Consider the following 12,293-nt stretch of genomic DNA (forward strand, 5'->3'; position numbering starts at 1 on the left):
GAACATTTCTTACATTTTTGTTAGCTTTACGCAAATTAACTATAAGTTAGTAGACATATAAAAGTTTGATCTATTTTTCTACTGATAGAGCTGACGGGGAGTAAAAGTGTTTAAAAAATTCATGACAGAAATGTAAGTTTTTTTAGTCGTTAAAAAGCTGTAATATTTTGTATGGTAATATTTAATTAAAAATTACACTTTTAATGAATTTGTTTATTTATTTTCGAAAAATCATATATTTTATAAGAATTTTAAAAATAGGTCCAATTGAAGGTACCAGTACAGTACCAAAATAGGAACAGTAGGTTCAAAGATGGAAATTTTGATCATCAATATCTATGCAAATCTTTCAATAAAGGCGAAACCTATGTTGAAAATTCTCATTGAAACTTGTAGATAAGATAATGAACTATAAATAAATTTCTTTGAAGATAGAAAGCTCCCGTTTGTTTATGAGAAAAGCGTGATTATTTAAAAACCACCGCTTAAAGGGTCCAAAGTAGGGCAACTAACCCTATATACTTAAGATAATGTGTATCATAAAAGAAGAATCAGTTGAATAAATATTCGTTTGACCAAGTTATTGTTTGTGCTATTTAACAGCGCTGATGCAATGTTAAATATAAAACAGAATTATTTGTCATATGAGAGTAACATAGTAGGCCGGTTATGGCTGTTAACATCATAAATCAGTTTGACAAACCATTCTGTTTAACATGATTTCAGATTTCAGAAACCGTTTTCAAACTAACAACTATGAACTCACAACAAACTTTTTCGAAAAATTCATGATATTTACGGTGTATTTTCTTTCCTTTCTTTTGATATCTCAAGTTCACCCAAACACTATCCATCATCTTCGAAAATATTTATGATCTTAAATTTATATAACATCGCCACAAGTTTATTCACAGACTCCTCAACACATTTAAGCATAGTTGAGCTGATTTAATGTTTATCTGACAGATTTTCCATTATCATCTTTGGTTACTTCTGCTATCTAATGACCTGTCTTTTTCCATCTTGTGGGGTCTATCAAAATACAGAATCAGAATTTTGTTTCAAATCTCTAAGAAAGAAGTCATCATGGGAATGCCCAATTGCTAGGTGGAAGACTATTTTGAACAGGTCTACAAGTTTCTACTCATTTCAGTCTAGCTAACCTTGTTTTGGACAATTGAACCACCGCAAAAATATGGACTTATGGAGTTTTATGTAGAACGTTCTGACTTGGGGAAACCTAATCTGAACGCACTCGAGGACTACCACAGCATTACAGCAGTAGAAGATGCCTCCCAAAGTAACACGTTACGTCATGTTATGTTCACCACGCCATATCGCCATTTTAAACACCGATCGACATCATCATTCTTCAATTTTATTGATTGACAATACCTATGAAGAGATTATCGAGACAGTTCGCTCGGATACTTGTAGCTTAAATTTTACGCACCGCAATACCGATCGTGTGATAGATTCGTTAGCCGAAAAAAATTGGACTCAGTGTTTGCCAATCTGGATATCGATAGTGCACTTCCAACCTTTTATGACCAACTTTGGAATATACTGCGTGCGAACATCCCTCCTAGACGATCAAATCGATGTAAGCCGTTTAAGCTCCCTTGGTGGAACTCTGAACTACGAAGAAGCCGTAACTCTGTTCGCAAAGCCCGGAAACATTACTTCAAGGAGAAATCTGATCAAAACAAATCGATCTTATCTCGTTTTTCTGCCTTTAAACGATACATATTAAACATCGAACGCAACAAGTTCATGAACATCCGCCGCCTCAAAAATACTGTTCTATCTTCTGTATCGTTTCACGCATGCACCTCGAGCAGTATCAGAGAATCAGCTGATTTTTTTGCTGAATTTTTCAGCAGCGTATATAGTTTGTCAACTCCTGATTCCTGCCGAACTATGACGCCAGGCTACCGCAACCTCTATTTACCGATCAGGAGGTGCTAAACGTTCTCAGATCCATCGAAAGGTCCAGGTTCAAATGAAATACCATCGTCATTGGTTTCGAGAATAGCTGTTTCGTTTGCAACACCGCTTTGTCTAATTTTCAATCGATCCACCTCAGAAGGAGTTTTTCCTAGCCGTTGGAAAATCGTTTCAATTTCTCCAATTCATTAGTCTGGAAATCCTCATCGTGCGGAAAACTACCGGCCAATTTCAATCCTCTGCTGTTTTTAAAAAGTGCTTGAAGTTTTGATCTACGAAAGGCTCTATTCAGCAGCTACACCGTTACTTGCCGAGGTCTAGCACGGGTTTATCTGGAAAAGATTGACGTTGACCAACTTGATGTGCTATACCAGTGAATTTCACGCTATAACTGATAAAAAACTGCAGGTGGACCCAATATATTGTTGCATTTGAATTAAATCCATATTAAATATACCTCAAAATAGATATGATACGAGCGTATGGCAACATCTTTGTGACAAAAACCCACAACTCATCATAAACATATTAAGCGTGCAACGTTTAAACTCGAAACATCCCAGACTGCAAAAATTTTGGAGCAATTTCGGCCGTTCGTTGACAGAACTTTTCGAAGCGAAGCAGTTTTCCGAACTGGGAGTTGTCAGTTTTTTTTCGTTTCGGAAAGTTGGCAGCAGCGAACTGAAAAAACGTTTAGCGGGCAGACCGAGCGTTGACGTGCGAAAATGTTCGGGTTTCGAAAAAGGTGGTGAGAGCGCAAGTGGAAAAAAATAGCCACGATATTGGCTGAGTGGCTGATAAGCAGTTTCCCGGAGAAGAAAGGCACCGTACCTCTTGGAAGAGAATCTTCGGCTGCCACATCCGGCCAGCAAAGGCGGAACTTTGGAAGCGGAATCCGGTTTCACGTGATCTTAGCAACCCGGAGAACGTAAGAAACTCTGGATAATAGAAGTTTGAAGAAAATTAATTTCTTTTTCAACTCCACACTAGCTGCGGAACCGCACCGTTCTTTCCGGAGAATTACAGCATCTGCTGAAGAAAAAACCAAAAGGGTCATTTCGACCTTTTTTTAAAATACCTCTTCATCACCACTCACGTGCGCACATATTGCGACGCCCCAGCAGCCGGAAGTATGGTCACCATTGTGTGTCGTATTGGGCGAATTGTCAAAAAAATCAGGCTTCGCCAGCAGACGCGACAGAACCAGGTGGCACCGTTGGAAGCTCCTGGCACGCTCAAGAATGGACACCAGCGAGGACGGCAGACACGGCAGGGTTGTGTTTTCCCGTAAGCGGCTTAAGACGCGCCCAAGTGGTGGTCTATCGACAACAGGAAACACGACAGCGTCGTGTGAAACTTCCAGCAGCAGCAACCGCGCTCGAATCCAAGTATTGGAGAAATCATCTGGTGCCGCGGGGCAAGAGATCCGGCAGCTCTAGCGCCTCTCAAACGGAGAAAAGACAACAGTTCGTTCCGCCGGGGCAGAGTATCTTTTACGGCGACACAACTTCGAGAAAGCTGATCCCGAAACGGCATCCGGCACGGCAATGTCGTGCTTCGCCATCGGATACCGGCCGCACCCCGAGTGCGTTGGAAGTGCTGCACCAGCAGCAGAGCAACAACAACTACAGCAGCCGCATGGCCAGGCGGGCGAACGCCATGGTGGCAGGTACGAGGCAGCCAGTGGAACCATGTATGGTTCCCCAGGAAGGTGCCAGTCGGAAGTGAGCCGTAAGTGAAATTTTAATACTACACTCCAAGAAAAGTGACCGGAGTAATCGGGAGATTGGGTGGGAAAAAAATAAAATGTTGCCAATATAGAAAATTAACATTATTTTATCGATCATTTATTTTGTGGCGACGATCATAAGAAACCTTCCATAGCAATATGTTGACTTTGCCAAAGCCTTCAATAAAGTGCCGCATATGGTCGTGATGGAGAAACTCAAGCGCTACGGATTCCCGGAATGGGCAACCAAATGGTTGCATTCCTACCTGTTACATCGTCATGACTTTATAAATATTTGTGGTATTCATTCTACTAATTTCGATATGCCGGCTGGTGTTCCACAGGGAAGTCACTTAGGACCGCTTATCTTTGTGATTTTCATTAACGACCTAGCAACTTTCCTTCAATTGCCAAAACTACTGTTCGCAGATGATTTGAAAATCCACAGGATCATTAATTCGAGAGTGAACTGTGATGCGCTTCAAGATAACTTCTCTTGCATGGTGTGGAAAACATGGGATGGAAGTAAACGTCGATAAGTGCAAGTGGTGATACTCCGCTTGAGAGAGTTGACACCATTAAGGATCTAAGAGTAACCTTTGATCAGAAGCTCTCGTTTAATAAGAATATCGTGACAACAACAGCTAAAACCTTTGCTATGTTTGGATTCCTGCGACGAAACAATTCGAGCTTTTTAATCAGAATATCACGACAACAACAGCTAAAACCTTCGCTATGTTTGGATTCCTGCGACGAAACAATTCGAGCTTCGAGGACCCATACGCTCTCAAGGCAGTGTTCTGCTCTTTAGTGCGAAGTGTCTTGGAATATGCGGCACCAGTTTGGGCACCCTACCACTCTGTTCACATCGAACGAATCGAACGAATTAAGAAAGAATTTCTTTGTTATGCAGTGGTGAGACCACGTAAGGCTACCGCCTTACGCACAAAGGTGCGCTCTTTTGTGAGTTTGCACGCCGTTTGCGCAACCAAACCACCGTCTGGCTACCTAGAAGCAGAACTGTTTTTGGACAAAACCACCCGCTTGATCGATGTTGTCAGGTCTTCAACGATGTGTCTCACTTGTTTGACTTCAATGTTTGAATATGCAATCCGTGACGTTCTCTAGCTTTAACATAACTTTAATTTAAACATAAGTTAATTTTAACACTCGGTCTGTATGACGGCAGTCAAAGACTTAAATGAATAAATAAAGTAATTTTTGGTTTCAAAGAGGCTTAGGAATCTTGTTGAATAATCGATGTTATTTGGGTCATATTTTTGGTAAAGATTTGTCAGTAGCTTGAGCTTGAGCTTGCTGTCAACTACGGTCCACCTGCGGCCCTTTTTGGCCAATGGCATAATGGTTGCACTCCGTGATTGGCCCGAGATAATCAATGTTGCATGTTGAACCAAATGAAGATAGATGAGAACAAGCAATACAATCTCACTGTACAGTCTTGGGGATCTCCTACTTTCGAAATAACCAATTACGACGCCGGCCAAGTCCATGTTGTCGATAGAGGAAAACAAGTGCAGCACATGTGATGATTTGTTTTGAGGAGACCGGCTGTACGCCATCCCTCCACAAATCTCACGCTGATTGTTTGGGGGTGCATAGAAATCATTTTGCTAAATGATGTGGCCAATTGAAACCTATTCTCCTGCTCAAGTTTCCTAATGGAACTCCTGATTAATCCTAGAGGCCTGATTAGGAAAGGTATCCAATTGTAAAATCAGCTGCATGGTTCAACAAAATCTTTTGTATGGAATTCATTTGTTATATTAAATATTCTTTGAAAGATCCATTCTGAGGTGCCAACACTTTGTATCTTTACCGTCTTATTAAAGTTTTTTCAGTAGCGATCATTTAATTTCAGAACGACACATACCTAATGAAACTATATACAAAGCAAACCACTTCAAGTTGCCTTTTCCCGAGTTTCGTTTACTTGGGGGGCGCAGGACATAGTTATGACGGTATCCCAAAATTGCATTATGCCTGAGAGGCTTTAGTCTCAGCCTCCGAATCATAGCTTAGGTTTTTTAAATCAAACTTTAATAAGAGTCGTCAGAAAAAATATATTAATTAATGAGTTATGTATATAGGTGTATGAATTGGGTGATTTATATTGAAACTATAGTTTGACAGTGTTAAAAACAATTGAAAAGAATATTTCCAGTCGCATCACATTGAATTGCCACCAAATCAGTGACATGCCACATAACGTCACTGACCTGAAATTGAATAATTTCAAGGATCTATTTTTATCACACCTAGATTGATCCTCTCGATGTGCTTATTCCCACCCTTCTCGCTGATACGGTGAATCCATTGCATCCAGCATAACTATCAACCGTAATTTACAATTTGCAAGTGGAGCGATAGGTACTTGTGGGTCACACCAATACAAACCGGACAATGATCTATTTTTGAAATGATCCCAAACAATGTGTGCGATGACATCTGCGTCATCATCAGCACCGCATCGTCGACCCCCGATGGATGGATGGATCAGCACGGTGCAAATCGGGTGTAGTGTGGATGGACCATAACCCCCCATAACGTACAATTGCCGAGATTGTATTTTACGACCGGCTGCTGCCGGTTCCGATTCTTCCCCCTCGGCGGAATCGAAATCAACACAGGATTGTGGATGACGGCGACGGATTGAGTTGATTAGTTATCGCAGACCACCGGTGGCCGGCCTTTGGTTTTCAGCCGTTCGTCCATGTGTGCTGCGGATTTGTTTATCACGCGGTCTTCGTTATCAATGCCGCGAGAAGCGTGAGCCGCACTAGTACATTTGACAGCAATCCCTCGGTCCGAGGATGCTGTCAGATGCGGAGTCAGACACTCAGTACGAGTAGATCACTGCTAGGGTGAACATTACTAGTCAGGCGGATCAATTGAATTTGCTTTTTCTAAGGAGAGATTTGTGACTTTTCAAAACAAAACAACATTCAAAATGCGTATAGTAAGATGGAGTGTGCTGGTAACGACTTACTTGCTTACATGGATGAACACGTGGCAGCTAGTCGACGGGCATCTTCGATTTCCCTACGGGGACACCAATTTCAGTTTGAGTGTTTACAAGGTAAGCTTTGAGTGAATCATCTGCTAGTGCAGAAAGTTCATTACCCACTCACTCATATTTGTGCGTTCTGTTCCATGTTTTCAAGGCCGCCTTCGATCCGGAGCAGAATATTGTTGTCGCGCCGTTTGTGTTGCGCAACAGCATTGCAATGTTGTACGCGATAGCGTCTGGTGCAACGCATAATCGATTACAGGAAGTGTTTGGACTGCCGACGAACTTCACCGAATTCATCATCAATCAAAAAGAATTGCATTACGCTTTGGGAGGTGGGGGAGATGGTTTTCGTATGCGAAACCGAATCATAGTCAATGGATTTCGGGACACCGCTGAGCACATGAGGAATGTAATGAAAGATGATCTTGACGCCACTATCGTTTATTTTGATTTCAATCAACGCGACGGAGTGGTTCGAAGGACCAATCATTTCGTCACCTACAACACCAATCGAGTGGTAACCGGAATGATGTCAAACGGTGATGTACACAAACATCTGCAGCTGGTCCACCTGTGTGCAGCATCCTTCAAACCCCCGTTTGCGCATGCTTTTGACCCGAAAGACACCAGTCCAAGGGACTTTTGGAGCGGCATGATCGAGAAGCTGTACTCCACCATGACCATGTTCAAGAGGGGTGAATTCCGATTCTCTCGCATCCCGGAACTAGAAATCGAAGTCCTCGAGTTACCTTTTGTGAAACAAAGCGACGCCGTTATGTGGATCATGCTACCAGATCGTGAGGCCTCCTTGGAAGCCATCATGAAGGCTCTGGAACCTGGACACTTTGATGCAATTCAAGCCCACTTCTCAATGAAAAAGGCAGAAATAACAGTGCCGCTTTTCACGATAGAATCCGAGTTCAACGCCACCGACTTCCTAAGACAGAGCATGGGCCTAGAGGTTCTCTTCACGAAACGTGAACTCCGGGTTTTCGAAGACTACGATTCATCGCTGGACACCGTGATGCACCGGGCAGGGATGCGGTTCTACGAGAAAACAGCAGAGGCCGGCGGTGCGTCAGCTGTTCGTAGCTTCAACCGGCGAAGCGCTCCCAGTTATTACAAGTTTCAGGTGGCACGATCCTACCTGTTTGTAATAGTGAAGAAAGCCAACAAACAAATTTTGTTCATGGGACATCTGAAAAAGCCAGCTCATCTAGTTGAAGTGTGATTTAGAAGTGTAAAATAGAATTTATTTATATCTTTAAATTATTTGCGACTATTAGTACTTCGAACAACATCTACCAATAATTGGCAAAATATGAATCCGTGTTGTGTTGATTTCTCGTTACTCTACAAAACCAGTTATCCTTGGTATGTATTTTCAGGTTAAAAGTTTTTCAAACCAACCGAAGGACGGAAGGAGCTGGCAAAGAACATGAAACCAAATTAAAGCTGCAAATCTCTCCAATCCAGGGCTTTTGCCAAGAATATACATACATTTAACTTAACCTTCCATATTAGGTGCGACCTAAACCTCTCAACATGGAAAAGAAGAAACAACAAAGCAAGTATACAGAGCCCCGCTTTCAACCAACTAAGAAGATCGAAAAAAGAGTCCCTCTGAGTTTCGCGAAACCGATGCGACGTTTTGATATCGCTTGGTTTCCGCACTGTCCGCAAGAATAAGTCCTACTCATTCCAGCAGGATCCAACAACAGGCAACGTTTTGCGCGCAGGTGTCCTACAGACTGGCTGGCGCCCGACTGCATTCCATGCCGCCAACAGCGCAGCGAAGATCGAGAGCGACGAATCGTCGTTTCCTTCCTTGAAGTTTTGTGCGTCTTCCTTTCACGGTTTCGAACTCTTCTCGGTTTTAACCTCTTGCAGCAGCAGAGTTCTACGAAACCGGTTCGTTCGTCCAATCCGTTCTGTCGTCGCTGTGAGGAACGCTAAAGAATCAGCATAATTTTACAATTCGTAAATCAAAAGTTGGACCTTAATTTAGATAATAATTCAAAATTTTATTTTATTTGGTTTTATTTGAAATTTGGATAATTTTCTTGATTTGTTAAATTTTGTTGTAGTCTTGAACTTATTTTCCTGATTTTCTTTATTTTCTTGAATTACATGATTTTCTTAGTTTTTTTTTATTTTCCTTGATTATCTTCTATTATCATGATTTTCTTCAATTGATTCTAGCGATTTTTTTTTTAAATTTTTTTAAATCACTGATTTATTTAATTTACACATATCTTTTAAACATTTTGAATTTCTTTTAATTCTTTGATTTTCATGATTTTTTAAATTCTTTTGATTTTCTTGATTTTTAGGATTTTCTTTATTTTTTTTTTATTTTTTTAATTTTTTAATTTTTTTGATTTTCCAGATTTCTTGATTTTTTGGGTTTCTCGATTTTATTTTCTTGATTTTCTTGAATTTATGATTTCCTTGATTTTCTTGATTTTCTTGATTTTCTTAATTTTCTTGATTTTCTTGATTTTCTTGATTTTCCTGATTTTCTTGATTTTCTTGATTTTCTTGATTTTGTTAATTTTCTTGATTTTCTTGATTTTCCAGATTTTCTTGATTTTCTTGATTTTCTTGGTTTTCTTGATTTTCTTGATTTTCTTGATTTTCTTGATTTTCTTGATTTTCTTGATTTTCTTGATTTTCTTGATTTTCTTGATTTTCATGATTTTCTTAATTTTCTTGATTTTCTTGATTTTCATGATTTGCTTGATTTTCTTGAATTTCTTAATTTTCTTGAATTTCTTAATTTTTTTTTATTTTCTTGATATTTTCGATTTTCTGATTTTCTTGATTTTCTTGATTTTCATGATTTTCTTGAATTTCTTAATTTTCTTGATTTACTTATTTTTTTTATTTTCTTGATTTTCTTGATTTTCTTGATTTTTTTAATTTTCTTGATTTTTTTAATTTTCTTGATTTTCTTGATTTTCTTGATTTTCTTGATATTCTTTTATTTCTCGATTTAATTGATTTACTTGATTTGTTTTTCCATTTATTTGGTATTTAATTTTCTAGATTTTTTTGATTTTCTAGATTTTTTGATTTTCTTGATATTCTTGATTATCTAGTCAGTCTGATTTTTCTTGGTTTTCTTGATTTTCTTGTGATTTTCTACTTTTTTTAGGAATAAAAACAACTTTATCAAAAAACTTGAAAAATTTAAAAAAGTTTATTTTAATATCTTGCTTTTCTAAATTTTAATGATTGGTTTCATTGGGTATCTTGATTTTCTTGATTTTCTGGATCATCTCGATTTTTCATTTCTTCATATTTTATGTATATTTTCTTTATTTCATGATTTTAATGATTTCCACAATATTTTTTATATCTTTTTTCTTATTTCAATAATTTTTTCGTTTTTTCTATTTTCTTGCTTGATTTCCTTGATTTTCTTAATTTCCTTGATTTTCTTGACTTACTTGATTTTCTTAATTTTCTAGATTTTCTTGATTTTTTTGATTTTCTTGATTTTCTTGATTATATGCGATTTTCTTGATTTTCTTGATTTTCTTGATTTTCTCGATTTTCTTGATTTCCTTGATTTTTTTGATTTTCTTGATTTTCTTGATTTTCTTGATTTTCTTGATTTTCTTGATTTTCTTGATTTTCTTGATTTTCTTGATTTTCTTGATTTTCTTGATTTTCTTGATTTTCTTGATTTTCTTGATTTTCTTGATTTTCTTGATTTTCTTGATTTTCTTGATTTTCTTGATTTTCTTGATTTTCTTGATTTTCTTGATTTTCTTGATTTTCTTGATTTTCTTGATTTTCTTGATTATCTTGATTTTCTTGATTTTCTAGATTTTCTTGATTTTCTTGATTTTCTTAATTTTCTTGATATTCTTGATTTTCTTGATTTTTTGCGATTTTCTTGATTTTCTTGGATTTATTGGTTTTCTGGATTTAATCAATTTTCTTGATTTCCTGGATTTTCTAGATTTTCATTATTCTCTTGATTATTTTTCTGGACTATCTAAATTTTCTTAATTTTCTTTGATTGTTCTGGATTTTTTTAATTTTTTTATTTTTTTTTTCATTTTATCGATTTTCTGTTTTTCTGACATTCTTGAATTTTTTGCACTTTATTGATTTTCTCAATTTTCTCGATTTTTGATTATCTTGACTTTCTTGACTTTCTTGTTTTTCTTGTTTTTCTTGTTTTTCTTTATTTTCTTGATTTTTCTGATATTCTTTATTATCTTGTTTTTCTAATTTTTCTTGGTTTTCTTGATTTTTTGTGATTTTCTAATTTTTTTGATTGAATAAAAACAACTTAATCAAAAAAATTTAAAAAATTAAAAAAGTTTTCCTTAATATCTTGCTCTTCTTAATTTTAATGATTGGTTTCATTGAGTATCTTCATGTTCTTAATTTTCTGGATCATCTCGATTTTTTTTTTCTTCGTATTTTATGTATATTTTCTTTTTTCTTATTTTAATAATTTTTTCGGTTTTTATAATTTTTTTTTTTTAATTTTTTTTTTTCCATTTTTTCCTTATTTCTCGATTTTCTACTTTATCTTTTTTCCAAATTTTAAACTTTTCAATTTATTTAATTTTTCATAATTCTTCATAAAATTTTCTATATTTCTTTATTTTTTCAAAGTTGCTTCTAATAATCTTGTTGATTATTTCGTTTTTAAGTTCATTTTATTTTCTTTATTTTCTATTTTTGTTTATTTTCTAATTTATTTTTTATTTTCTTTTTTACTCATTACGTTTATAAATTTCCATAGCCTTAGAATTTTTTGTAAATTTTCTTTTTATTTTGATTTTGATAAATTATCTTTTTTTAATATCATTATTTTCTGAATTTTGAAATTTTTCTAATCCCTCAAATTTGAATATATTTCTCAATTTTTTAGATTCAATTGAAATTTTCTAATTTTTTTTTTTAATATTGTTAATATTTAAATATTTTAAAATAATATATTTTATCTAAGTTTCTCAATTGATTTTCGATTAACTCATTTTAGATTATGAAAAGAGGTTTTAAAATGCCATAGTTTTATAATTGTCAAAATTTTCTAATTTTTCGGTTTTGGAAATGTACCGATTTTCCATAAGTTTTAAAAAGATTGTCGGTCTCTTGATGTTTTAGATTTTCCTAAATATTGTAATATTCTCGCTTTTTTCAATTTTCTCAATCTTCTTAATTTCGTATTTTTTCTTATTTAATTTTTGGCATTTCGGCGAGCTACGAACTTCAAAGTAGAATTATTAGACAAGGATATCTTCTACCCAAACCGCTCTAGTTTTCATTTCTGTCTAATGATTCAACTACGAATTTCATTACCTGCCGAAATGCCAAAAATTAAATTAGAATATATCCCAGCGGCGATCAAAATAAAATAACAAAATTCCTAATTTTTGATTCAATTTTTCAAACTTTTATAATTTTGTCAAGTTTTTTTTCGTCAATTTTCTCATTTTTTTATTTTTTCGATTTTTTTTTTATTTTTTGATCCTCGATATTCAATATTTATTTTTTTATTGATAACATAACAATTTTTTACATACATTTCTATTTTTATTTTAGGTTAAGCAAATATTT

At 35.9% G+C, this 12,293-nt stretch overlaps 2 protein-coding genes across 2 annotated transcripts; both read left to right on the top strand.

The window, feature by feature from the left end:
• The first annotated feature begins 1,288 nt into the window (after positions 1-1,288).
• LOC129759545 (uncharacterized) lies at positions 1,289-3,950 on the top strand. Its single transcript, XM_055757011.1, has 3 exons — positions 1,289-1,651; positions 2,753-2,875; positions 2,938-3,950. Exons 1-3 carry the CDS (start codon positions 1,289-1,291, stop codon positions 3,673-3,675), a joined length of 1,224 nt encoding a protein of 407 aa, XP_055612986.1. The 3' UTR covers positions 3,676-3,950.
• A 2,512-nt stretch (positions 3,951-6,462) lies between these two features.
• Positions 6,463-7,976, top strand: LOC129759547 (serine protease inhibitor 42Dd-like). The gene is made up of 2 exons (XM_055757013.1): positions 6,463-6,773; positions 6,859-7,976. The coding sequence occupies exons 1-2, from the start codon at positions 6,645-6,647 to the stop codon at positions 7,936-7,938; spliced, it is 1,209 nt and encodes a 402-aa protein (XP_055612988.1). The 5' UTR covers positions 6,463-6,644; the 3' UTR covers positions 7,939-7,976.
• The last annotated feature ends 4,317 nt before the right edge of the window (positions 7,977-12,293 follow it).

This window comes from Uranotaenia lowii, unplaced genomic scaffold (assembly GCF_029784155.1).
Source record: "Uranotaenia lowii strain MFRU-FL unplaced genomic scaffold, ASM2978415v1 HiC_scaffold_187, whole genome shotgun sequence".
Lineage (NCBI taxonomy): Eukaryota > Metazoa > Arthropoda > Insecta > Diptera > Culicidae > Uranotaenia > Uranotaenia lowii.

Coding starts and splice junctions, on each gene's coding strand:
- LOC129759547 (XM_055757013.1), top strand. CDS start 6,645: ATGCGTATAGTAAGATGGAGTGTGCTGGTAACGACTTACTTGCTTACA. Junction 6,774..6,858: donor TCAGTTTGAGTGTTTACAAG/GTAAGCTTTGAG, acceptor CATGTTTTCAAG/GCCGCCTTCGATCCGGAGCA.
- LOC129759545 (XM_055757011.1), top strand. CDS start 1,289: ATGCCTCCCAAAGTAACACGTTACGTCATGTTATGTTCACCACGCCAT. Junction 1,652..2,752: donor CTCTGAACTACGAAGAAGCC/GTAACTCTGTTC, acceptor GCTGATAAGCAG/TTTCCCGGAGAAGAAAGGCA. Junction 2,876..2,937: donor ATCTTAGCAACCCGGAGAAC/GTAAGAAACTCT, acceptor ACTCCACACTAG/CTGCGGAACCGCACCGTTCT.